General features: G+C 42.7%; 4 protein-coding genes across 6 annotated transcripts; 1 reads left to right on the forward strand and 3 right to left on the reverse strand.

Moving 5' to 3' along the window:
* Positions 1-317: 317 nt before the first annotated feature.
* Positions 318-5352, reverse strand: ankrd54 (ankyrin repeat domain 54). Its single transcript, XM_019269491.2, has 8 exons — positions 4586-5352; positions 3140-3187; positions 2948-3046; positions 2771-2842; positions 2549-2596; positions 1883-2007; positions 1687-1794; positions 318-1583 (listed from the first exon to the last, which is right to left on the reverse strand). Exons 1-8 carry the CDS (start codon positions 5034-5036, stop codon positions 1509-1511), a joined length of 1026 nt encoding a protein of 341 aa, XP_019125036.2. The 5' UTR covers positions 5037-5352; the 3' UTR covers positions 318-1508.
* A 1548-nt stretch (positions 5353-6900) lies between these two features.
* Positions 6901-14105, reverse strand: foxred2 (FAD-dependent oxidoreductase domain containing 2). Of its 3 annotated transcripts, none has more exons than XM_027285877.1 (10): positions 14038-14105; positions 11840-12051; positions 10702-11007; positions 10373-10624; positions 9841-10155; positions 9587-9753; positions 9298-9463; positions 8251-8480; positions 8000-8170; positions 6901-7829 (listed from the first exon to the last, which is right to left on the reverse strand). In XM_027285877.1, the coding sequence occupies exons 2-10, from the start codon at positions 12046-12048 to the stop codon at positions 7597-7599; spliced, it is 2049 nt and encodes a 682-aa protein (XP_027141678.1). In that variant the 5' UTR covers positions 12049-12051; positions 14038-14105; the 3' UTR covers positions 6901-7596. The 3 variants fall into 3 exon arrangements, with proteins under 3 accessions (XP_027141678.1, XP_010749273.3, XP_019125034.2); XM_010750971.3 differs by lacking the exon at positions 14038-14105 and adding an exon at positions 12831-13046; XM_019269489.2 differs by lacking the exon at positions 14038-14105 and adding an exon at positions 12675-12816.
* Positions 14106-15625: 1520 nt separating this feature from the next.
* hmox1a (heme oxygenase 1a) lies at positions 15626-17745 on the forward strand. Its single transcript, XM_010750976.3, has 5 exons — positions 15626-15769; positions 15859-15970; positions 16776-16991; positions 17076-17348; positions 17453-17745. Exons 1-5 carry the CDS (start codon positions 15720-15722, stop codon positions 17606-17608), a joined length of 807 nt encoding a protein of 268 aa, XP_010749278.2. The 5' UTR covers positions 15626-15719; the 3' UTR covers positions 17609-17745.
* Positions 17746-17749: 4 nt separating this feature from the next.
* Positions 17750-26923, reverse strand: mcm5 (minichromosome maintenance complex component 5). The gene is made up of 15 exons (XM_019269481.2): positions 26608-26923; positions 25297-25423; positions 25062-25190; positions 24809-24981; positions 24571-24726; positions 24073-24414; positions 23880-23991; positions 23643-23786; positions 22220-22285; positions 21959-22135; positions 21760-21872; positions 20480-20608; positions 20255-20397; positions 20051-20178; positions 17750-17960 (listed from the first exon to the last, which is right to left on the reverse strand). Exons 1-15 carry the CDS (start codon positions 26781-26783, stop codon positions 17859-17861), a joined length of 2217 nt encoding a protein of 738 aa, XP_019125026.2. The 5' UTR covers positions 26784-26923; the 3' UTR covers positions 17750-17858.
* Between the last annotated feature and the right edge of the window lie 154 nt (positions 26924-27077).

Genomic DNA, 27077 nt, shown 5'->3' on the forward strand with positions numbered 1-27077 from the left:
AAATAAATAATGAAGCTGGGAACTTGTTCTTTGGTCCACCCATTCCTGGGACATGTGAGCCTTGTCTGGTGAAGGCACAGACTTTCTGCAATAAATTGTAGATGGACAAAAAATGGCACTCACCATCACTAACGTCGAGTGAAAATCACCCAAACGCATGCCTCTTGAAAAAACCATAGATGGGAGGAGGGAAAGAAACATTAATGACATCAGTGAGCAGCCTGAAGCTACCCAAGGACCCATGCAACTCTGGGTGAAAATCACCCAACGTTAGTGTTCTAGGGTTAATATTCCTAGAGTGTATTAAAGACAATATGTAGGCAAACATTTTGATTTATTGATTCACAAACAGCCAAATCATTTGTTTACAGTACAGTTCAAACGCAACATGCAGTACAAGAGAAAAAAAGGCAACATGATACGAACCAAAAAATACAACAGTGACTGTTTAATCACAGAGCTACTAAAGAAAGGCAAAGAACATCTGCACACACAAACACAACAGAGAGCTGAAGTCCCACCAAGCTTAGCTTCACGCTTTTTCCCCCCATTCATTTTTGAGTGGGGATGTCGATTTTGAGTTGGAGAAACTAACAAGTCAAACCTCCACCAGACGGCCTGAAACGTCTCTGAAACTCAGACTATCTAGGTGGATTCATGGACTAAACTATGACCCAGCTTCTAAATCTGAGTCTGACTCGCAATTTACGCTGTAAAATAGTGACACAAAGAAGTTTAATTTGGTTTGTGTCCGACGGTTTGAGACAGAGAGAGCCAGCAGTGGTTGAGTGACAATGAATGAGAATGAGCGAGCACCGGTCTCGATAAAGCCTGTTAATCAGCGTTAAGTTATTTCCTGATTGTTTCACACTGTGGCGATTCAAAACAACACCTTATTTGGTCTGAAACTGGCCTTAAGGGTTTCTTTTATCCTTTTAAATCAGCTGAAAAGCTATCTTGTAATACTGTTATTCTATCCTTATGATAAATGAATACCTACTACTCACCTACAGCCAATTTAGAGTCACTAATTAACCTTTTAACTGTATGTCTTTGGACTGTGGGAGGAAACCGGAGTACCTGGAGAGAATCGACACAAACACGGGGAAGACATGCAAACTCAACATGTTACAACTATATATATTTAGTTCATGAACAGAAAACCTGAGCGTGACGGCATTTGCTGCTTGTTGGGTTGAGGCTGGCTAGTGAAGTCTTCAGCTCTCTATACAATGTGTCTCAATTCACATACTTCCATATTTACACTTGCTATTTTGAGTGCGTCCACACTGGCACTGTGCTGCGAGTACCTGCATGGTGAACGTTCAAAAAGTTTGCCCTCAGCGGTCGCCAGTTTTATGATCGTCATCTCCACTAAATGAACAACGTCCATACTCAACTTGAGAGAGAACTACGCTGCTGAGAGCTTACTACAGCAGGAAGTACACAGTGTACTACATAGAAGTGTACTGACGGAAGTATCCGAAGTGAGACACGACATTTATCTTCTACCTATCCCCCAAATTCTGTTTCTGTAGACTGAGTGATGTGAAACTGGCCAATAAATCTGTCACCTCGTCCACCTGAAAGACAAAAACACAGATGAGTTAGTTGGTGAACTGTAAATGTATATATAATAAACATGCAAGAACAGACACTGAAGTTTAGCTACACCATGAATCTCACCTGCTCTTTGGTGCGTGTATGCTGCAGCTGTGTTGAAATGTGCTCCAGCCTCTCTTTAGCTTCACTCTGGCCCATTAAGTTCAGATATTCTCTCAGCATCTGGATAATCTGGAAAAAAAAAGAAAAGTCAGATATAAAAAAAACACTCCAACAGTCTTTAAAGCCACTGAGCCAGGTTTGTTAACTCTCTCTCTACCTGTGTTACTTCCCCTCTCAGGGTCTCTAAGCTGCGTGAATCTCCCTCCTGCAGGATGTTCAGCTTCGAACGTGCGAGATGAAGAGGAGTCCGGCCCGCTCGGTCGAGGGCGTCCACTCGAGCTCCTGAACAGAAAGCTCTCATTAAACACAGGCGGATTAATTCTTTATTCTACCTGAACAACAACCAGATTTTATAGAGTTAATTAACTGTGATTATACAACAAGTAGTCTGATCGAGTGATCTGATTGGCCAACGAGACATTGGGAGGATGACAGCACATTGTCACATCCTGAAAATATGTAAATATAAATAAATATGAATAATTACACTTAATAAAGCAATACATCTGAATTCCAGCTTTTTTTAATAGACATGTGTTTTAATCGTTAATACAGGTGTGTACTGGTGTGTGTATGAGTCAGACCAAGTGTATCTCCATGGAAACGGAGCAAAAAAATGTTTATTTTAAGAGCAAAATTGCCTCAAAATATAAATATCTTTCGATTATATTCATATTTTTGATTATATACACTTCAGTCAAGCTTACGACCACATCATGCCAATGTAATATTGCTTTATTAGAGGAATACCCCTCGCCTCGTCCTCTCCTTCCAAAGCATGCAGGAGAGACCTCGTATATATGTTTACAGTCGGTGATCTCACCTCCTCTCAGTAACGTGGTGATTACAGGCACGTGGTTGGTACAGGCCGCTGCAGGGACACAGATTACAGTTTAAGAGTTTGAACAGATCAAGAAACACGTCACAAAAACTCTTTTTAAACATCTGTGAGCCTGAAGCAGCTGCACAGTCAGAGTGAAACCACATCACGAACACGACTGACCACACTGCTACAAGCTTCACAGCGTGGTGATTGATCTCTTACCCAGGTGGAGGGGGGTATTTCCCAGACTGTCTCGCTGGTTTGGGTCAGCGCCGTGGCTCAGCAACAATTGCACTGCAGTCATTGGAAAAAAAAATGATGTTTGACATTTAATTAGGAAACTGATGTAGTCAGCATGTTTTAATTAAAGACAGAACAGAAGATCTGGGTCCATCCTACCGATGCTCTCGTTGCCGTTGCAGGAAGAGAAATGGAGGGCCGTCCTTCCTTTGTCGTCTGCCGCACAGGGGTCGATGTCGTCCTGCAGCAGCTTTCGAACTGAAAGAAAACGTCCTTGTTAACGTCAAACATCCCGCCTGTCCTGCCTGAACACTTTCACAGCCGTCACCTCGCCTCTCTCTCTGTTCGTACCTGTGTCAATGTCGTTGCTGTTGGCCGCTTCCCTCAGCCTCTTCACAGCTGTGGAGATAAGACAGTCAGAGTGACATGTATGTAAATATTTCTTAATGATAGATGAATGAGGTCAGACTGTGCAGCATGAGAGCAACAAACAAAGGCGTCATTCACAAGAACAATGGTGTTACACTTTGGAGAGGGCTGCTTGTTTGAACAGCAACTGATACACAACCGTGCATCAGTATAACACTGATATTATGTAATATTTAAGAGGCTAGATAGCTACTACAATAGAAGATACAGCACCTGTTAAAGCTTCGTCTTTATATGTATTAATTTCTACAGTGTAGATGAACACTGGAGACAAAAAAACTGTTCAAAAGGTAATTTGTGTAATTTCATCTACATGTGTGGTTCCCATTGTGAACCATGGAGGATGAGATGTGATGGCGTTGTGCTCAAGATCAAGTCTTGAGGGTCTTCAGACCTCATTTCGAAGGTCTCTCCTCTTGTAATCGACCCCATTTGCAAACCTCTGTATATTATTTCAAGACTGCTCAAGACAACAAACTGCAGGGATGTTCCTAAACTACTTACTTTACATTATTACAGTGATTGGCGTGCATCGTTTCAGGGCTGCAAACCTGTTTTGGTCTGCTCTCCGTGTGACTTCAAGCATTTTGCCCACCAGACTTTGTTAAGTTGCTCAGATTCGGTCATTTTTCTTAGTTTACGTGCTTCTACAAAGTTGTTTCCCTTTGTAGCTGTTCGATGAGCATGTGAACGGTTATCTACATGTGTGGTTCCCATTGTGAACCATGGAGGACGAGATGTGATGGCGTGGGAGGGGCGCTTTGCTGGAGATTTAATTCAAAATTTAAGGGCAGCATGCCATCTGTTTGTCAACTCAGTGTCGTAGTGCTCGAGATCAAGTCTTCAGGGTCATTTCGAAGGTCTCTCCTCTTGTAATCGACCCCATTTGCAAACCTCTGTATATTATTTCAAGACTGCTCAAGACAACAAACTGCAGGGATGTTCCTAAACTACTTATTTTACATTATTACTGTGATTGGAGTGCATCGTTTCAGGGCTGCAAAGCTGTTTTGGTCTGTTTTGCCCATTTTGCCCACCAGACTTTGTTAAGTTGCTCAGCTTCGGTCATTTTTCTTAGTTTACGTGCTTCTTTGGCTGTTCGATGAGCATGTAAACGGATGTTATCTACATGTGTGGTTCCCACCGTTAAGTGAAGCATGTAGGGCAAAGGTTTAATGGTGTTGGGGGTCGCTTTCAAGGCCAGAATTGCTACCAGATTACTCTTCGCTGACATGCCATCCACCTGTTTTGAGCTTGCAGCCAACAAGTGCTCATCATACATGGGAATAACTTCAAGGCAGCTGTAATTTCATATAAAAGCATCAGACTTATCAAGATGTTAGTTGGTGTATTTGTGGCTGAACTTACCGTAAATATCTTTACCAATTGGACCGAGGTTCCGGACCACCCTGTGCTGCCTCCTGGCCCTGCTCCCCGTCACCTTCCCCAGCTTGCTCGCCACCCCGCCGGCTCCGAGCTCAGCTCGTCCGGGCTCCCACAACAAGTGCAGGTACCTGAGTTCTTTATCGTCTCTCTGTCCGACTCGACCCAACACCACCTTCCCCTCACCGGTCCCACTTATCCCGAACCCGACAGCAGCAGCAGCAGTAGTAGTAGTAGTACCCACTCCACCTCCACCTCCACCGTCGTCCATCATCATCACACCTTCCACGTTATTACCCCGCCGCCGCTGCTGCTGCTCTCCGTCCCCCGCCTGCCGGGTTCCATCCCCGGCTCCGGGCTCCAGCGTGTACTCCCCCTCGGAGCTGGAGCGGTCGTTATCCGAAGCTGCAGCAACGATCGGGCTCCAGTCGTCCATACTTTACGGCGACATATGGATGGTGTGTTTATACAAACAGGCGGTCCGAGAAGGAAATAAAGCCGTCAGTAACGTCTCGGAGCTGGCTTTAAATATATCAGCGACACCCGGGGACCATCCTGCGGCATGTCAGCTCACAAACTCCCCCATGAAAGCCTCTCTTCTCGGGGTGATTTGTGATATTTTAACAGGTAACACTCTTCCTCCACAGCGCCAAAATGTCGCCCCGTGCTCCACAGTTTCCATTCGGCTAGTAACAGGCACACCCATTGTGCAGTCAACCAACCATCCACCAATCAGATTCAGCGTTGTTCCTTAGCTCTTTGTCCAATAGGAGCTAAGCAACCGGACAGCCAGTCAAACTCTCACTGCTAAGCGCATGCGCATTATAAAAAGTCAATAACAGTTCGCAGTGTTCATTTGAATTTAAAATGACAGTCTCTTTAATTTACCCTTAATTAACCCTCAAAGTCTTGGTCTTAACTCTGTCATGCAATGCCTTGGTACGAATCCCTCAAAGTCTTGTCGTTGACTTGGTATCAACCCCTTAAAGTCTTGGTCTTGACGTTGACTTGGTATCAATCCCTCAAAGTCTTGGTCTTGACGTTGACTAGGTATCAATCCATCAAAGTCTTGGTCTTGACGTTGACTTCATATCAATCCCTCAAAGTCTTGACGTTGACTTGGTATTAATCCCTCAAAGTCTTGTCGTTGACTTGGTATCAACCCCTTAAAGTCTTGGTCTTGACTCTGTCTTGCAATGCCTTGGTATCAATCCATCAAAGTTTTGGTCTTGACGTTGACTTGGTATCAATCCCTCAAAGTCTTGGTCTTGACGTTGACTTGGTATCAATCCCTTAAAGTCTTGGTCTTGACTGTCTTGCAATGCCTTGGTATCAAACCATCAAAGTTTTGGTCTTGATGCTGACTTAATATCAATCCCTCAAAGTCTTGGTCTTGATGCTGACTTCATATCAATCCCTCAAAGTCTTTGTCTTGACGTTGACTTGGTATCAATCCATCAAAGTCTTGGTCTTGACGTTGACTTGCTATCAACCCCTTAAAGTCTTGGTCTTGACTCTGTCTTGCATGGTCTTGATGCTGACTTCATATCAATCCCTCAAAGTCTTGGTCTTGATGTTGACTTGATATCAATCCCTCAAAGTTTTGGTCTTGACGTTGACTTGGTATCAATCCATCAAAGTCTTGGTCTTGATGCTGACTTCATATCAATCCCTCAAAGTCTTGGTCTTGACGTTGACTTAGTATCAATCCATCAAAGTCTTGGTCTTGACGCTGACTTGCTATCAACCCCTTAAAGTCTTGGTCTTGACTCTGTCTTGCAATGCCTTGGTATCAATCCCTCAAAGTTTTGGTCTTGACGTTGACTTGGTATCAATCCCTCAAAGTCTTGGTCTTGACTTGGTATCTCCATTACAGTTTATAGTTAGTTAATGATTGCTGCTGCTGTGCATATGTCTCTCTCTCTCTCTCTCTCTCTCTCTCTATGTATCTATCTATCCCCCCGTCTCTCCCTCTCCGTTTCTGCCTCTTAAAAGGAAGTTTTTCCTCGTCACCGTCGCCAAGTGCTTGCTCATGGTGGAACTGCTGGGTCTCTCTAAATAATATTATAAAGAGTCGGTCTAGACCTGCTCTGCATGAAAAGTGTCATGAGATAACTTTTGTTATGATATGGCGCTATAGAAATAAAATTGAATTGGTATCAACCCCTCAAAGTCTTGCTCTTGACAGGATATCAACATGCAAAATATATAATGTATAAACGTTTTATAACACCCCACCCTCCACCTATTTAACTTCATAAAATCTCTATGATATAAAAATGCTCCACACAGTGTGTCTATTTGAATTATAAACGACAGTTTGTCCTCTTTAATGTTTAATCAGGTAACATGCAAAATATATAATGCATAATCGATTTATAACACCGCACCCTCCACCTTTATATCTTCATATAATCTCCATGGTATGAAAATGTTATAATATAATGTATATAAATATTTTGTGAGCAATAATAATAAGAAGGGAGCTTTCGCTAAGGGACAAGGTGCCTCTCCAGTGCTGAACAGTAGTTTCCAACACAGTGTTGTAGTACTCAAGATTAAGTCTTGATCTTGATGTTGACTTGGTATCAACACTTCAAAGTCTGGTCTCGGTCTCAATACACTCTGGTCTTGGTCATGACTTGGTCTCAGTTTAGATGGTCTTGACTACAACACTGTCCAACCTGAGGATCCCTCTAATCTTTACAGGGTAATTTAACTTGTTTTGACCCTTTAACTTTAATAAAACAAAGAAAGGAAACCATTCTTTGGTTAAAATAGTCAAGTGTTGCACATTTACATCTGGTGATGGAGTGTTGCTAGCAGAAATTGCTATATTTTTAGGGGGTCACAAGCCAAAAAGGTTGGGAACAACTGATCTGGAGGATTGCATTCTGGCAAAAAATATTTGGTCTAGTTGAGGGAACATGATGGGTGCTGGAGGTAGCAGGTCCAAGGGACATAAACAGTATCATAGGCATAGCTTTAACACACAATCAGAAGTCAAGTTTCAGTCCTGAAGACACAGAGGCTCCAGCTTGTGCCAGGTAGTTGGGGAATGCAGAGTCCTCCCCTGATGTGCCTGAATCATGTTCAGAAGGCATCAGTCCAGCATCGTCAAAGTGCTGCCACAGCTGACTGCTGTCAACGACACCCTGTTGCTTCAAGTATCCTTGCTGGCAAAACAGTGGCGGCTTGCGGTAGGTAAGGGAGAAGCGGAAACATGATTCTGAAAGACATGGGAATAAGTCAAACTACCATCTGCAATACATCTTTGATACCCAGAGCACAAGATTTGGTACCACCAACAGTCACAGAAGAGATGGCGGTGGAGCTACCACACTCTGAGCTTCATATATTTGATGGAGAAACAGATCAGCTGTGAGACAACAACTTTACCCGCATAGAAGTTCCTGAGGTCGGTCTTTACACAGTGCTCCAGGAAGCGTCGCAGTGGCTGGATATGAGATACAGGACCGTCCCATTCTGTGAGGAAGTCCTCTACAATGTGATGGATTGCCTTGGGCCTCGGTAAGGCCCAGCCCTTCGGACGGAGCTTCATTTCTTCCTCTGGAGACAGAAAAAAGTCAAAACTGCAGTTTATTCATAAACATCACTTTTTTTTTAATGGTGGCATTGTTTCTACTCACCAGTAGGAAGTTTGTCATAGTAGTACAAAACAGGGTGCAGAAAGTTAGATTCATTAGCTTTGCTCCAGTCTGAATGAGCCCTATTCCGCCCCAGATAGTCGACGTTCTTCTTCTTTCCGTATTGAAGGACTACAACTATCAGCCCATGGTTGGAGATCTCATGGCCCGAGAGAGACGAGAACTGAGGCAAGGCCTGGATAGGAAACTCTTCCACATATTCGCACTGGGAGCTTAAGAGACAAGGAAAAAAGGAAAGGACCAAAATATGATGAGTATAACAGGAATGAACTGTATTGAGTAAACACAGGGAATGGCACTGACTATTAGAATACATATAGGACAAATTATTACAGTAATGTTGTGATTCAAATATCAACTCTCGATTCTTGCATGAGATATGTAGTGTAAAAGCGTCCTGAGTGGTCAGAAGACTAGAAAGGCAGTACAGTCCATTCACACTGTAGATGCATAGAGTAGTCGTGTCACTATCCTGAGGGCATATAGACGAGCTGGAGAGGACAGCTCGTCATTACGCAACGATGAGCGTAATCCTCCATTCTCCTTGCTCAAGCTTCAAAAAACCCTCTCGAGAGCCGCATTTCAACCGTTCTGGTTTCTACTGTAGAAAGAAGGCAGTTCAACATGGTGAACTTAATGGAAGAGGACCCACGGCATCTGTAGACATAAAAGGCTCACCTAAATGCCTGAGTTTCCCAACCAGTCAGTCATAACTTAAGAAGCCTCTTGGGTGAGAGGTGAACGTCTTTACGTTGTCGTAAAACATTACGTAAGTCCAGTTGCCCCAGATTTTGAAACACTGCCACTGCCGTTTTTACATTAATCCAAAAAAAAAAAGCCAGTGAAGGAGTTTTAGGTATTTAATGCTTCCTAGCCTGAGGCCACATCCATTTCGAGATGTTCTGGACAACACCAGGGCATGTAGGAGGGATGTGAATGACCGTGGACAGATGAACAAATGAGCACAGCAAAAAAAAGAAAAGAAAAAAAAAGCTAAAGTCATGATTGCAAATGCCAAAATCTGCTTACCCTCGAAGAAGTATCACATCTGCGAGCACCTCAAACATTTGATACGGCCCAGAGGCCTCGCCGATCCGCTTCAGAACCCAGGACAGTAGCTGAGTTGTCAACAGTTTAGTCGATGGCCAGCGGTTGTTATGGTAACGCTGTTCAAGTACACGATGTACGGCTCGTGCTGTGGAGGAAAGTCCGTACAGGTTATTCAAATATCACCATGATTATAAAGCAAACACTGTGTAACTTTTAAATCATGTTGATGTCACACTAACTTTTGACAGCAAATACACATATAAAGCACCTGTGTAACGAAATCCGTGGATGAAGCCTCCAGCGGATGTGCGGTAGTCTCTGGAGTGTGCAGCAGTTCCCAGCACAAACAAACCAGGGGTCCCCGTCCCTTCATACCAGGCTGTCACCCCCGGTAACCTCCCCTTTGCATTGTCACTGTGCGGTGGGCAGGCAGAGCTAAAGAGATTTAAGATTACTATTAATAAAACAGCTTGGACTTTCTTCTATATGTAGTCATATCACACACGTTACATAAATGTATACCTGTCAAATACGCTAAAGTTGAACTTGAATCCAAGGCATCGGATCACTCGGTCGTACGGCTTTCGCATGGAGAAGTTGTCAGAGTAAAAGCTTGGAAGATCTTCTCCGGTCACCTCAGAGCTGTTTTTCTCTTCCTGGTTTTGTATGTACTTATTCAAAGACAGGTACAACTTCTTCTTCTCTTTCTTCTTTCCATCTGATCTCTTCTTGGCTTGTTCTTTTCTTTGAACAATAACTATTTTCTCCAGCCGTGCCTCCACCAACCCATCAAGGGACTTCAACTGGTATGTGTCAAGTAGGTCGTTATTTACAGCTCTGAAAAAGAAAAACAAAACAGTCAGTTTGCCCTAAAAATATTGAAAGTGTGATGTAAAAGTACAGTCCAGTAGAGTAAAGTCCAAAGAGGGTCTAAGGACAGAGGGTGTCACTCCCTGTACAGATTGTAAAGCCCTCCGAGGCAAATGTACTTTGTGACTTTGGGCTTTAAAAATAAAATTTGATTTGATTAAAGTCACCAAATCTTGAGGACTACCTGAGATCTCCAACATAATGTGTTTGCCAGGCCAGTCGAACAGGGCTGGGACTGAGCATGTGCACATGACTTGCTTTTTCCAAGATGCTCTGGGCTGTTTCAAAGGCGGAGTTCCCCTTGCCCAGAATAAGTATGGCCTGGTTCTTGTAGTCCTCAGGGTTAGTGGAGATGGACTCGTAGCCTTCAACCAGGTCAGAACCGACAAATTCAATCTTCTGAGGAACCCACAAACCCGTCGCTACCAGGAGGACGCTGAGGGACGGAAGACAGAAACACAATGAAACCAACAACAAACAAACGTTATCACTCGTCTGTAGGATGTAAAGTACCTGCATGTGTAGTCCGACGTATGCTGATCGGTCAGGATGTACCTCCTGCCGGTGTCTGACTGCACTGCCCTGATCCTCCCGATGTCCACACCATACCGGACCTTCAGCCCGAGCTCCTCCACGAACATGGACAGATAGAGCGGGTAGGCGTCAGCCGGCGGGTAAAACTCATTGCTCACCCTCTTGAACAGGAGGTCGGGTTTGTCGCTCAGCAGCGAGTTCCAGTCATGACGCAGGTTGAACTCTGGATTCTGCCTCCCGGTGTGGATCTTGTTGATGCTGATGAGCTTCCTGTGCCGCGGATACCTGGACGCGCAAAACAGAGCAGATAAGGCAACGATGATTCACGATGGTTCAGCTAGATGGAAAACCAGCTGGGTGAAATATACGAGTTGACTGTTGTTAACACATCGTTAACATGTTGATTTTTCAGGTTTCATTGATGCATTGACAACATGTTGTCAACGCCTTGACAACACCCTAACGAGACATTGACAACATTGTAACAACACATTGACAACATGTTGACATCTTGAGAACACCATAACAACACATTGACAGTATGTGGACAACACCGTAACAGGTTGACAACACATTGTCAACCTTGACAACACCCTAACAAGACATTGATGAGATATTGACAACACGTTAAAAACAAGTTGACAACACCGTAACTTGACAATATGTTGACAACATTTTGACAACATTGTAACAACACACTGACAACACGTTGACAACACCATAACAAGACATTGATAAGATATTGACAATATAACAACGATATTGACACAGTTGAGAACACCATAACAACACACTGACGGTCATTGAAAATACAGTGACAACATCCTAACAACGCATCAACAACACATTAAAAGACGTTGACAACACCTTAACAACACTCTGACAATATGTTGACGACACACTGTCATCGTAACAACACGGTAACAACACATCGACAACACGTTAACAGTACATTGACAACATGTTAGCAACACATTAACATGTTGACATCATGAACATGTTAATCAGTGTGTTAACAAGTTAACGTGTTGTCAACGTGTTGACAGTCGTGTATTTTTGAACTGGCTGGCCTTCCATACAGTTTTTCCATATTAGTTGCTGTCTCAAAGGTTCGTACTTGTTGAAGAAGCTGCCCGGTCCGGAGTTCCTCTCCAGGATGACGTAGTCTCTTTTAGCCTTGGACAGGAAGTATCCCATCTGCAGTCCAGCAGGCCCGGCTCCGAGCACGCAGTAGTCATGGTGACGGGTGTTGTTTTCGTTTTCTGACGAGCATTTCAAACAGCCAATCAAGATGAAGAGGAGGAAACAAGGAAGGCTCGAATCCATAACCTGTCAGAAAGAAAAAAAAAGTGTCAGTGTCATGCCAGAACAGGAGCTGGGCAACTTAACTGGCCTCTATGGACATACTGACAGAGGTAAAAAGACTGAAGAGGACGTTGACGGAGGAAGCTAAGAAAAGAAAATGAGAGAGTGAGCGAGCAAAGAAGCCGCCGGACAAGAGTAAATGTGGGACTGACTTTTAGTGGTTGGTGAAATAAAAGGCTGAAAGACAGATGCTGAGCTGGGCTGACTGCTGTTGGACCAGTCAGTGATATTATCTGGCTGCTGTGTCTGGCTGTTACTCACTAGTTTTTTTATCATAACTCTAAAACTGGTGATGCTAAATGGCAAAAATACATTTTTACAGTTTTATATATATTTAAATGCGTCTATATTTGTTGTCCTTGTTCATGGATGAACACATGAGGTCAGAATAAATCTGTATGTAATCATAAAATATCTTTTTTTATCAGCTGTTGTTAGTTCTTGCTTGCATGCCTTCATGATTATCTGGGCCATGATTAGACAACAGACATGACTGACTCCATCCTGTGGTTTAACACATACTTATATAACTTCAACCTTGAATCATAAACACGGATCTGATCTGACAGTTAAACATGTAAACATACTGATAGAAGAGCTCCGGATCATCTCCCGGCTCTCCTTCAACTCTTTAGCCGATGTTATATGACTCTGCTGCGGATGCGGGGGCTGCCGTCGTCCCGCCGAACCAGATGTGAGGTCTGTTCACGCATCATAACCGCGTTAAACACGCACATCGTTACCTTTCTCTTACATGAGTCGATCCGTCCCACGCATCATCTGGTGTTTACCATGTAGCACGGCTGTGGACAGTCCCTACATGTTGACTGCTGATCACGTTAAAGCGTGTCCGGGGCTCATACCGAGTCCTCCAGCAGAGGAAGATCCCCTCTAGCTCGGCCCACTTCAGCCCACGTCCCCCTCCGGAGAACCATGGAGGGCTGCGTGCACCGGGAGGAGGGGCCAGAAAACACCATAGAACCGAGTCCAATAGAAAAGAATAGAGTCCAATAGAAAAGAACAGTCCAATAGAAAAGAACAGTCCAATAGAAATGAACAGTCCAATAGAAAAGAATAGAGCCCAATAGAAATGAACAGTCCAATAGAAAAGAACCAAGTCTAAAAGAACAGTCCAATAGAAGAGAACCGAATCCAATAGAAAAGAGTAGAGTCCAATAGAAAAGAATAGAGTCTAATAGACAAGAATAGAGTCTAATAGATAAGAGTAGAGTCCAATAGAAGAGAATAGGGTCTAATAGAATAGAACAGTCCAATAGAAAAGAACCAAGTCCAATAGAAAAGAACAGTCCAATAGAAAAGAATAGAGTCCAATAGAAATGAACAGTCCATTAGAAAAGAACCAAGTCTAAAAGAACAGTCCAATAGAAGAGAACCGAGTCCAATAGAAAAGAGTAGAGTCCAATAGAAAAGAACCAAGTCCAATAGAAAAGAATAGAGTCCAATAGAAAAAATTAGGGTCTAATAGAAAAGAGTAGAGTCCAATAGAAAAGAAATAAAGACAATCTTTACCTGATCAGGTGGATGTATCAGAGTTTACTTTTACCTAGCCATTTTAGCCACTTATCCATTACCTTTAGCTAACTGTTTTAGGGTTCATACAAGTTCATACAGTCATTTCTTTCAGGAGTTCCCTTTAAATTACATCTGAACTGCTCTGGGTGCTCAACTGAAAAGCTTGTTTCAACACTTACACTAAATTAAACTGTTCAGCAGCGACCTCACACACATTGTCTTCACAAACTTTTTTAGTATTCATTCAGGGCTTTTCCCAGCAACCATATGTTACTATGTTTGTTGCATAAACATTTGTCACTGTTGGCTTTTTAAACTTTCATTTTAATTTACATTAAATCATCTAGTTTTTGCTTAAACAATACAAACATTATCAATTTTTGCTCCTTTCCTGCTGATAGAAAGACTTTTACTCACCTTCAGATGTCTTTCACTGAGCTAATGGAGTGGACTTAAAGATCCTTCTGTCCAACTGCTCATCACACAAATATATTTACTTAGTTAAATACAAAAAACCGTCCCATCAGTGGTCTGTGCTGACAGCTGAAGGGCTTCCTCCTCAGTGGGTTGTTGACCTATTCCCTTAAAACAAACAAAAACTGAGGGAGGAGTAGCGTGCCAAAAAAGTGCTAATAATAATAATAATCATAATAATAATAATAATAATAATAATAATAATAAGCGTGGTGCATAGTATATAGTGTGCTCAATAACGTTAATGTCACACTGAGTTGTTCTTTACGGCACTAAGTCACACACCACCAACTATTTCACAGATTTTGGTGTGAAACTGGATCATATTTGGAGGAAATGTTTTCTGGTTTTCCCTCTGATGTCCTCGGTGTGTGACTACTGGTAACTGCCTCGTTGATTAATTGGTTAGCTGCTGTTGACTAGTGTTACATGCTGTTGACAACGTTAACTGTTGTTGACTAGTGTTAACTGCTGTTGACAAACGTTAACTGTTGTGAACTAGTGTTAATGCTGTTGATTAATGTTAGCTGCTGTTGACTAATATTAAGTTAATATTAGTCAACAGTAGTTAATAATTAACTGTTGTTGACTAATGTTAACTGTTGTTGACTAATGTTAACTGTTGTTGACTAGTGTTAACTGCTGTTGATTAATGTTAGCTGCTGTTGACTAGTGTTAACTGTTGTTGACTAGTGTTAACTGTTGTTGACTAATGCTAGCTGCTGTTGATTAATGTTGACTGCTGTTGTTGACTAGTGTTAACTGCTTTTGATTAATGTTAGCTGCTGTTGACTAGTGTTAACTGTTGTTGACTAGTGTTAACTGCTGTTGATTAATGTTAACTGTTGTTGACTAGTGTTAACGGCTGTTGACTAATGTTAGCTGCTGTTGACTAGTGTTAACTGTTGTTGACTAGTGTTAACTGCTGTTGACTAGTGTTGACTGCTGTTGTTGACTAGTGTTAACTGCTGTTGATTAATGTTAGCTGCTGTTGACTAATATTAAGTTAATATTAGTCAACAGTAGTTAATAATTAACTGCTGTTGGCTAATGCTAGCTGCTGTTGGCTAATATTAAGTTAATATTAGTCAACAGTAATTCATAATTAACTGCTGTTGACTAATGTTAGCTAATGTTAGCTGCTCAGAGCAGCGGGGGGAGTGTTAGCTGGTCTAAGCTAATGTTGCGAATGTTAACACACACAGGTGTTTTGGATCACTGAGAAGATGCCGGTGTCGTGCCAGAACAGGAGCTGAGCAAGCTGAAAGACAGACGCCAAGTTGGATTTCTTGGTGTTGGACTAGTAAACAATCTTAGCTGGCTGCTATGTCTTGTGTTGTTGACCTTGTTTGGTGTTTGACTGTTGGCAAAGTTGTCGACTCACTTCAACACAGTGTTCCTTCAGAACCAAAAAAAAGGCTGAATCAGGGCTTTTGATTTCTGCCATATCATGTTTTCAGATTCGTCCAGTCACACGTCTGCTTCGTCATGTTAAGCCTCAGCACTCAGAGAAAGGTGAGTCAGCAGTCACACTTCCCATTTGAGGACATCCTGACTGTATAAAAACAGGCAGGACGGAGCTGAGAGGCCACAGACGGACTGTAAACTCAGAGGAAGACGACAAGATGGAGAACATGAAGAGCGCCAGGAAAGAAGACAGCGGAGACGTCGGCAGGTACTGATTGAGGATGTGATTTTCACATAGAAATGTTGTTTTTTAAAATAATTTTATGTTGATGAATTGTCCTTTCTGTTTGTTGGCAGTGATTTATCAGAGCAGATTAAAGCTGCCACCAAAGAAAACCACGTCAGAGCTGAAAACACTCAGCTGATGCTGAGTTACCAGAAAGGACAGATCACCCTGACTCAGTACAAGGTAAACTCTACAGACTTAGCTGCCTCAACGGCGTGACTTTAGCCTTTTATACCTTTAGCCAACTGTTGTACCCATTCATACATTACCTTTAGCCAACTGTTGTACCCATTCATACATTACCTTTAGCCAACCGTTTTAGCCTTTTATACATTACTTTTAACCTGCAGTTTTAGCCTTTTATACATTACCTTTAGCCTACCGTTTAAGCACTTTATACATTACCTTTAGCCAACTGTTGTACCCATTTATACATTACCTTTAGCTAACCGTTTTAGCCATTCATACATTACTTTTAACCAACCGATTTAGCCTACCATTTTAACCTTTTATACATTACTTTTAGCCAACCCATGTACCCATTCATACATTACCTTTAGCCAACCCACGTACCCATTCATACATTACCTTTAGCTAGCCGTTTTAGCCATTCATACATTACTTTTAGCCTACCGTTTTAACGTTTTGTACATTACCTTTAGCTAACTATTTTAGCCTTTTATACATTACTTTTAGCCAACCTTTTTAGCCTTTATACATTACTTTTAGCCAACGTTTCAGCCTGTTATACATTACCTTTAGCTAACTATTTTAGCCTTTTATACATTACTTTTAGCCAACCGTTTTAGCTTTTTATACATTACTTTTAGCCAACTGTTTTAGCCTTTTATACATTACCTTTAGCTAACTATTTTAGCCTTTATACATTACTTTTAGCTTACTTCTAACTCTTCACACTTAACTGCCTCTGCAACCGTGACATTCTGCTGTACATATGTTAAAACGTGGATGTTTCTGCCTCCGTCAGGTCCTGCTGTGTTCCCTCTATGAGATCTACAAAGCTCTAGAAGAAGAGCTGGACAGGAACGCCTCCCATCCCGCCGTGGCTCCGATATACTTCCCTCAGGAGCTCGCGCGCTTGGAGTCGCTCGAATGCGATCTGGAGCATTTCTTTGGCTCCGACTGGAGGAAGAAGGTGATCGTTCCCGCGGCAACGCACAGATACGAACAAAGACTACGACAGGTGAGTGAAGACAAGCAGGTGTGCACTGATGTTACAAAGACTAAGAAAGGTTGGAGCAGGTGATCATCCTGTCATGTTTTTCAGATCGGCAAAGAGCGCCCTGAGCTGTTGGTCGCTCACGCCTACACTCGCTATCTCGGTGACCTGTCCGGAGGTCAAGTGCTTGGGAAAATCACCCAGAAGTCTCTGGGGCTGAGCGGCAAAGAGGGGCTTTCGTTCTTCTCCTTCCCCGGCGTGACGAGTCCGAATCGTTTCAAGCAGCTGTACAGGAGCCGGATGAACAGCATCGAGCTGACGGAGGCAGCGACGGCGGCGGTGCTGAAGGAGGCCGTCGACGCTTTCCAGTGCAACATCGAGGTGAGATTCAAAAACAGCCAATCAGAAGTCAGATGTGACACTGTGAGAAAGAGGAAGCGAATCTGTCGACCTCGCACCAACTTTGTGTCTCTTTTCCCTTTCAGGTTTTTGATGACTTGCAGAAAATGTTGAGCATCACGACAGAAACTGGGAATCAACCGGACGGTGCCAAAACGACCACGTTCCCACGCGTGATGCAGTTCACCATGGGAGTATGCGTCGCTCTGACCACCATCGGGATGGCTATCTACACCTCGTAGCACTCCTGACCGGAGACTTACGGCACTTACAGCACTTTAATGCAACAAATCAAGATTTGAAGAAATTTGTCTCAAAGAAATCACGACTGATTTTGTTACATTTGTTTGAACTTTATTAAACGTTTCTACACTGTAAACTTTTTTATTTATCTTTTGTTCTTTACACATCGTGCAGACACTTAAACATCATAAAGACGGCCATCGGCAGATCAAAACTATTTACATTTCACGTGCTCGGGATCAGCTCGCTCTACTTCACTCTGTAGAGGACTTTCCTCTGCATGCGGTGCTGAAGCTCGCCACGCCTCAACATCAGGTGGAGGACTTTCAAGATGGCGTGCTCCGGATATTTCTGTAAAGAGACAAAGACAGGAGAGCTTATTTACAGAACTCTGAACTTCATTTAACCAGGAAAGTGCCTGACTTTTTTTAGCCAAGGCTAACGGCTAAAAGGCTAAAATAGTGAGCCAAAGGTAATGGCTAAAGGCTGAAATAGTGAGCCAAAGGTAAGGTTAAAATAGTGAGCCAAAGGTAATGGCCAAAAGGCTAAAATAGTGAGCCAAAGGTAATGGCCAAAAAGCTAAAATAGTGAGCCAAAGGTAATGGCCAAAAGGCTAAAATAGTGAGCTAAAGGTAATGGCTAAAAGACTAAAATAATGAGCTAAAGGTAATGGCTAAAAGACTAAAATAATGAGCTAAAGGTAATGGCTAAAAGACTAAAATAATGAGCTAAAGGTAATGGTTAAAGGCTAAAATAGTGAGCCAAAGGTAATGGCTAAAATACTGAAATAGTGAGCTAAAGGTAATGGCTAAAGGCTAAAATAGTTAGCTAAAGGGAATGGCCAAAGGCTAAAATAGTTAGCTAAAGGGAATGGCTAAAAGTTGAAATAGTGAGCCAAAGGTAATGGCTAAAAGACTAAAATAATGAGCCAAAGGTAATGGCTAAAAGACTAAAATAGTAAGCCAATGGTAATGGCTAAAATACTAAAATAATGAGCTAAAGGTAATGGCTAAATACTGAAATAGTGAGCTAAAGGTAATGGCTAAAATACTAAAATAGTGAGCTAAAGGTAATGGCTAAAATACTAAAATAATGAGCTAAAGGTAGTGGCTAAAAGGCTAAAATAATGAGCTAACGGTAATGGCTAAAATACTGAAATAGTGAGCTAAAGGTAATGGCGAAAAGACTAAAATAATGAGCTAAAGGTAATGGCTAAAAGACTAAAATAATGAGCCAAAGGTAATGGCTAAAAGACTAAAATAATGAGCTAAAGGTAATGGCTAAAAGGCTAAAATAATGAGCTAAAGGTAATGGCTAAAATACTGAAATAGTGAGCTAAAGGTAATGGCTAAAAGACTAAAATAATGAGCTAAAGGTAATGGCTAAAAGACTAAAATAATGAGCTAAAGGTAATGGCTAAAAGGCTAAAATAGTGAGCCAAAGGTAATGGCTAAAATACTGAAATAGTGAGCTAAAGGTAATGGCTAAAAGACTAAAATAATGAGCTAAAGGTAATGGCTAAAAGACTAAAATAGTGAGCTAAAGGTAATGGCTAAAAGGCTAAAATAGTGAGCTAAAGGTAATGGCTAAAAGACTAAAATAATGAGCTAAAGGTAATGGCTAAAAGACTAAAATAATGAGCTAAAGGTAATGGCTAAAAGGCTAAAATAATGAGCTAAAGGTAATGGCTAAAATACTGAAATAGTGAGCTAAAGGTAATGGCTAAAAGACTAAAATAATGAGCTAAAGGTAATGGCTAAAAGACTAAAATAATGAGCTAAAGGTAATGGCTAAAAGACTAAAATAATGAGCTAAAGGTAATGGCTAAAAGACTAAAATAATGAGCTAAAGGTAATGGCTAAAAGACTAAAATAATGAGCTAAAGGTAATGGCTAAAAGACTAAAATAATGAGCTAAAGGTAATGGCTAAAAGGCTAAAATAATGAGCTAAAGGTAATGGCTAAAATACTGAAATAGTGAGCTAAAGGTAATGGCTAAAAGACTAAAATAATGAGCTACAGGTAATGGCTAAAAGACTAAAATAGTGAGCTAAAGGTAATGGCTAAAAGACTAAAATAATGAGCCAAAGGTAATGGCTAAAAGCTAAAATAATGAGCTAAAGGTAATGGTTATTTTAGCCGTTTAGCCATATAATGAGCTAAAGGTAATGGTTATTTTAGCCGTTTAGCCATTACTTAAAAATAAAAATGATTTTAAATAAATCAGAAGTTGAGTTTTAAAACCTTCTGCTACTCGTTTTACACCACTCAGGCATGTGTGTCTATGTGAGTGTCTGATTTGTTTTTGTCCGATGTGTAACCGTATCGTTTGACTCGATGCAAATCAGCGTGTTGCTTTACAGTTTCTCTGACACACGAGTGAAGAAGCAAAGCAGTGAACACTAAATCAAGTCAGACATTTAGCCTGATCGACTGACTGACCTGTTTGGTGAAGTCCTGGACGATGCTGTGCTCGGACACCTGCGAGCCAATGGCGAATCGTCTCTTCAGCTGCTTCTCCACCCGAGAGATCATCTCCTGGTCCTCCTGAGAGGTGAAGCCCTCCACACCTGGTGACAGAGCAGGGTTAGGAACACGAGATCACAACACCGCATCCAGGTAAGAGACAGTTTACGCCACACACACCTGACAGGCTGCCGGACAGCGCGGCGTCCAGCGTGGACACCTGGAAAAGTCTGAGTGCCTCGTCCACCTCTTCCTCTCCGGCCACGGCCTGAAGCTTCATCTTAGCCAGAGACTCCGCGATACGAACGACGGCCTCCAGCTGCCTGGAAACACCGAGACACAACACGGTTAACACGTTCAGGTAAATCACACTGTCCGCCACGTGACGTGTTGATGTAAACGTACCTGACGGTGATCGGGATGGACGGTCGCTTGTCCGACTCCCTCTCGTGTTCTCGCGCTCCGCTCCTCATCACCACGTATCGGTTCTTCAGCTTCTCGGCAGCCACAGCAGAAAGCCGAGGGCCACATTTACTGTGAACACACGTTAAATATAATTAAATATATACATACATACATAGATACACATATACACACACACACACACACAAGATGAACTTCATTATGACCAGGAACTTAACCATTAGCTAAAGGTAGAAATTTTAGCCAGTTAGCCTCATATTTAGCTAGCCAGTTAGCCTCATATTTAGCTAGCCAGTTAGCCTCATATTTAGCAGCAGTTTAGCCTCATATGTGAGCAGCCTTACGCCTCGATGATTTAGCTAGCCAGTTTACCTCCTACATAGTTAGCTAGCCAGTTTAGCCTCATATTTAGCTAGCCAAGTTAGCCTCATATTTAGCTAGCCCAGTTAGAGCCTCATATTAGCTAGCCAGTTTAGCCATATTTAGCTAGCCATTTAGCCCATATTTAGCTAGCCAGTTAGCCTCATATTTAGCTAGCAGTTAGCCTCATATTTAGCTAGCCAGTTAGCCTCATATTTAGCTAGCCAGTTAGCCTCATATTTAGCTAGCCAGTTAGCCTCATATTTAGCTAGCCAGTTAGCCTCATATTTAGCTAGCCAGTTAGCCTCATATTTAGCTAGCCAGTTAGCCTCATATTTAGCTAGCCAGTTAGCCTCATATTTAGCTAGCCAGTTAGCCTCATATTTAGCTAGCCAGTTAGCCTCATATTTAGGCTAGCCAGTTAGCCTCATATTTAGTCGAGCCAGTTAGCCTCATATTTAGCTAGCCAGTTCGTTTAGCTCATATTTACGGCTAACATTTTTGGCCAGTTAGCCTTATTTAGCTAACAGTTTGCCAGTTAGCTTATTTAGCTAACAGTTTTGGCCAGTTAGCCTTATTTAGCTAACAGTTTTGGCCAGTTAGCCTTATTTAGCTAACACAGTTTTGGCCAGTTAGCCTTATTTAGCTAACACAGTTTTGGCCAGTTAACCTTATTTAGCTAACACAGTTTTGGCCAGTTAGCCTTATTTAGCTAACACAGTTTTGGCCAGTTAACCTTATTTAGCTAACAGTTTTGGCCTGTCAGCCATTAACTGAAGCTAATTACTTTAGCCAGTTAGCCATTATGTCTAGCTAACAATTTTAGCCAGTTAGCCATTACTGTAAGCTAACATTGAGCCACAAGAGTGACTTTATTAAGAGTGTGAAGATTTGAGACTCACTTTCTGGCGTAGGCGATGTATTTCTTGAAGGTAGCGAGAGGAATTTCGCCCTCGACGCCCTCCGTCTGCGTCTGAGCGCTCAGGTGAACGTTCATCACGTGACGAGCCAGCGTCTACAAACAGGTTTTATTAAAACTTTAATTTTTTTTAAATGGATTTAAAGCAGCAGACGGTTGCTGTGTCAGTTGTGTCTTCTTACCATGTCCCTCTGCTGGTCGTGGTGGTCCTTGATGATGAAGATCATGTCAAAACGAGACAAGATGGTGGGCATGAAGTCGATGTTGTCTTCGCCCTTTGTGTCGTCCCAGCGGCCGAACACGGAGTTAGCTGCAGCGAGCACGGAGCAGCGCGAGTTCAGGGTGGTGGTGATGCCGGCCTGGGTGGAGACGAGATGTTAGCCTGAGCCTTGTTAGCCTCTCGGCACAGGTTCAAGATAAAAAGTACACAAACAGGTAAATACCTTAGCGATGGAGATGGTCTGCTGCTCCATCGCCTCGTGAATCGCCACTCTGTCGTCTTCTCTCATCTGAAACAACAAAACTGTTTTTAATCCTGAAGCTAACTGTTTTAGCCACCACTACTTTTAGCTAACAGTTTCAGCCACTACTTTTAGCCGAAGCTAACAGTTTTAGCCACTACTTTTAACTGAAGCTAACTGTTTTAACCACCACTACTTTTAGCTGACCGTTTTAGCCATTACTTTTAGCTAACTGTTTTAGCTATTACTTTTAGCCGAAGCATTACTTTTAACTGAAGCTAACTGTTTTAGCCACTACTTTTAGCTAACTGTTTTAGCCACTACTTTTAGCCGAAGCTAACTGTTTTAGCCACTACTTTTAGCTAACTGTTTTAACCACTACTTTTAGCCGAAGCTAACTGTTTCAGCCACTACTTTTAACTGAAGCTAACGGTTTTAGCCACTACTTTTAGCTGACTGTTTTAGCCACTACTTTTAGCTAACTGTTTTAGCCACTACTTTTAACTGAAGCTAACTGATTTAGCCACTACTTTTAACTGAAGCTAACTGTTTTAGCCATTACTTTTAACTGAAGCTAACAGTTTTAGCCACTACTTACTTTTAACTGAAGCTAACTGTTTTAGCCATTACTTTTAACTGAAGCTAACTGATTTAACCACTACTTTTAACTGAAGCTAACTGATTTAGCCACTACTTTTAACTAACTGTTTTAGCCATTACTTTTAACTGAAGCTAACTGTTTTAGCCACTACTTTTAACTGAAGCTAACTGATTTAGCCACTACTTTTAGCTAACTGTTTTAACCACTACTTTTAACTGAAGCTAATTGTTTTAGCCACTACTTTTAGCCGAAGCTAACTGTTTCAGCCATTACTTTTAGCTAACTGTTTAGCCACCATTACTTTTTGCCAACTGTTTTAGCCACCATTACTTTTAGCTGAAGCTAACTGTTTTAGCCACTACTTTTAACTGAAGCTAACTGTTTTAGCCACTACTTTTAACTGAAGCTAACTGTTTTAACTGAAGCTAACTGTTTTAACCACTACTTTTAACTGAAGCTAACTGTTTCAACCACTACTTTTAGCTGTTTTAGCCACTACTTTTAGCCGAAGCTAACTGTTTTAACCACTACTTTTAACTGAAGCTAACTGATTTAACCACTACTTTTAACTGAAGCTAACTGTTTTAGCCATTACTTTTAGCTGAAGCTAACTGTTTTAGCCATTACTTTTAACTGAAGCTAACTGTTTTAGCCACTACTTTTAACTGAAGCTAACAGTTTTAACAACTACTTTTAGCTGAAGCTAACTGTTTTAGCCACTGCTCTCAGCTAGCTATTTTAGCCGTATAATAAAATAGCATATTAGCATAGCATTAGCAACATAAACTACCTTCACTGTCTCACCTTGTCGAACTCGTCGATGCAGACGACTCCACCGTCGGCGAGCACCATGGCTCCACCCTCCATGATGAACCCACGAGTGTTCGGGTCTCTCAACACGGAGGCGGTCAGACCAGCCGCACTGCTGCCCTTACCTGATGTATACACCTGTGAACGCACAACGAAAAGGTGAGTTTACACGCTGACGCCATGACAACGTCATCCGGTTCAGACGTGGTTAACGGGAAAGTTGATGTTTACCCCGATAGGCGAGCATCTCTCCACAAACTTGAGCAGCTGAGACTTTGCTGTACCGGGGTCTCCGAGCATCAGCAGGTTGATGTCGCCTCTGCGAGTGAGACCGTCAGGCAGCCTGCAAGACAGGAAGCACGAGCGTTAACACACCTGTAAAGATTCGGACTCACCTGTGCTGCAGTAGACAAGACAGCCTCACCTCTTCCTCGAGCCTCCGAACAGCAGACAGGTGATGGCCTTCTTCAGGTCGTCGCTGCCATAGATGGAGGGAGCGACGGAGCGAGCCAGCGAGGCGTAGACGTTGGGAGTCGCCGCCAGCGCTCGCAGCTCCTCCTCTTCCTGCGGAGACACCGACCCGCTCGCACCGCGGCCTGCACCTTCAGTGTCCACCTGGATGCCGACCACTCGCAGGTACGACGCACGGATACCGACCCCGGCGCTCTTCTCTCTGCCTTTAGCTTTGACGGCCGCCATCTTCTTGATGGAGTAGATGCCCATGATGGTTACTCGGTTGCCCGGGACGACGCGGTCGCACAGATACCTGAGGGAGGAGGCGGAGTTTGAGCTGACGGTCTGCCACATTTATAGTGATGTAACAGTTAGTTTTGTTTGTTTCAGATGAAAAGATTCACGAGGCAATGGAGCATGAGACCATCTCCATCGCTAAGGTATGTAACCGTGGTGATGAGCGCCTCACCTGTCACAGTAGAGCTGCAGGTGACGCGGCATCTCGCCGTGAGGGACGGCGTCCGGAGACTCCTGCAGGCGGAGAGTCTGGAAGTCGACGCAAACGCAGCGATCCGGGATGATGAAGTACGGATCGATGGGACACTTCACTCTGGAGGGATTTTCACTGAGGAGAGGGAAGACGTGATGATGATGAGGGGGGGACGTGAACGCCATAGTCGAGTCACGTTCCCGGTGGTCGTACTCACTTGTTGCACTTGCGCGGCAGAGCGTAGCCCTGCAGGCCCGGCGGCAGAGGGATGTTGTTGATGACGGCGCGACAGCCGCGACACTGCAGACAAACTCTGGTGGCCTTCGCCTTCACCGGGGTGGCCGAGATGATGATGCCGTGGACCTTCACCAGACGAGACACCTGCTCGGACTGCAGAGGACAGAGAGACGTCGTCACACACCGCTGATCAGAGCTGTGAGGACGTCAAGGGGACGGAGGCGTGGACGTACCTTGAGGCCGCGGATGGACGCGTGATTGGCGTCACTCTTCAGGTTGACCTGGATGTCCTGGACCGTCTCCTCGCCGACAGGCCGGGGACGCGTCACCTCGTCGGCTACCTCCTTCGCAGCTTCCTCCAGCTGTAAATTAACAGTAACCATGACAACAAACGCGTTAAACCGACCGCGACACAGGTTAAGTTATCTTCACGTAAACAGGTTTCATCGCCGGATGTCTGACACTCACCAGCGGCAGGTTCTCCGTCGGCAGCTTGTACAGACAGTCGGACAGATCCTCGTCAAAGCTGGCGAGGTCCTCCATCTCCACCTCCACCCAGTACTCCCCGAGGGTGTAGTGTCTCTTCAGGTCATCTCTGATTTAACAAAAAACAACGAGGTGATGAACTGGTGATCTCAAACCAAAGAACTACAGATACCGAAGCTTCAGCTTAACTGACTCTGAAAATACTCTTTAGCCAATTGATTTATCCACTTATTACTTTTAGCTAATTTCAGCATTTACACATTACCTTTAGCTAAATGTTTTAGCCATTTATCCGATATGTTTGTCTATTCAGCTAATTATCCAATATCTAACTATTTATACAATGCTTTTGGCTAACTGTTTAGCTATTTTATCCATTACTTTTAGCTTATACACACATTTACCCTTTATACATTACCTTTAGCTAAATATTTAGCCATTTTGAGCAAACTAATTAGCTATTTTAGGCATTTATCTGATATCTAACTATTTATACAATACTTGTGGCTAACTGTTTAGCTATTTTAGCCATTACCTTTAGCTAATTTGTACATATTTACCCATTATACATTATCTTCAGCTAAATATTTAGCCATTTTGAGCTAACTTTTAAGCAACAATTATAGCTATTTAGCCATTCAAACAATACTTCTGGTTAACTAGCTACTTTAGCCATTTATACAATACGTCTAGCTTATATATACACACACTTACCCTTTATACATTACCTTTAGCTAAATATTTTAGCCATTTGTCCGATACGTTTGCCTATTTAGCTAATTATCCAATATCTAACTATTTAAACAAGCTTTTAGCTAACTGTTTAGCTATTTTAGCCATTACTTTTAGCTTATATACACACACTTATCATTTATACATTACCTTTAGCTAAATATTTGAGCTAACTTTAGTAATTTTAGGCATTTATTTATTAAGCAATAATTATAGCCATTTAGCTATAAACACAATACTTCTGTTTTAGTAGCTACTTTAGCTATTTATACAATACGTTTAACTTATAAACACACACACACTTATACATTACCTTTAGTTAAACATGTAGCCATTTACAACATACTTTTAGTTAACTATTTAGCATTTATACAATATTTTTAGTCATTTAGACAATACTTCTGGCTACCTATTTAACCATTTTAGACATTACTTCTTTCAGCTAATTTGTACATATTTACCCTTTATACATTATCTTTACCTAAATATTTAGTGAGTGACTTTGATGACGTCACCTGGGTGATTTACATACAGTTCCTAAACTGAGACGTTTACACTCACCTGTATTTGTAGGTGAACCCGGTTCGGTCGGTTCCGACTCTAAACTGTCGGAGGAACTCTCGGAACCGTTTCTTGATCTGGCTCCTCTTCAGTCCTCCTTCATCCCCGCCGGGCCCCTCTCCTCCTCCTCCGAAGCTGTCACTGTAGTAAACTCCCGGGTCGTCAAAGCCAGACATGCTGAAGCGGAACCAGAACCAGAACCAGACGGTACCAAGAAGAGCAGAGTCTGACACAGAGCCGTGGACTTCAGAGTGGAAACACACCGCCTCAGACAAAAGCTGCGCAGTCTGCGTTTCGCGGGAAAAAACTGAACTCCTTCCCGTCTGTTTCCCGCGACTCGTTCCTCGCCCCGCCCCTCTGCCGCGCTCTGATTGGCTGGATCTGGAACAACCTGTTGCTATAGGCTGAGGAGGTGTAGGGGTGGAGTCTGTGGGCAGTGATGGCGCGAAAAGGACAAGAGGAGGAGGAGG

The sequence above is a fragment of the Larimichthys crocea genome, chromosome XII, assembly GCF_000972845.2.
Source record: "Larimichthys crocea isolate SSNF chromosome XII, L_crocea_2.0, whole genome shotgun sequence".
Classification (NCBI taxonomy): Eukaryota; Metazoa; Chordata; class Actinopteri; family Sciaenidae; genus Larimichthys; species Larimichthys crocea.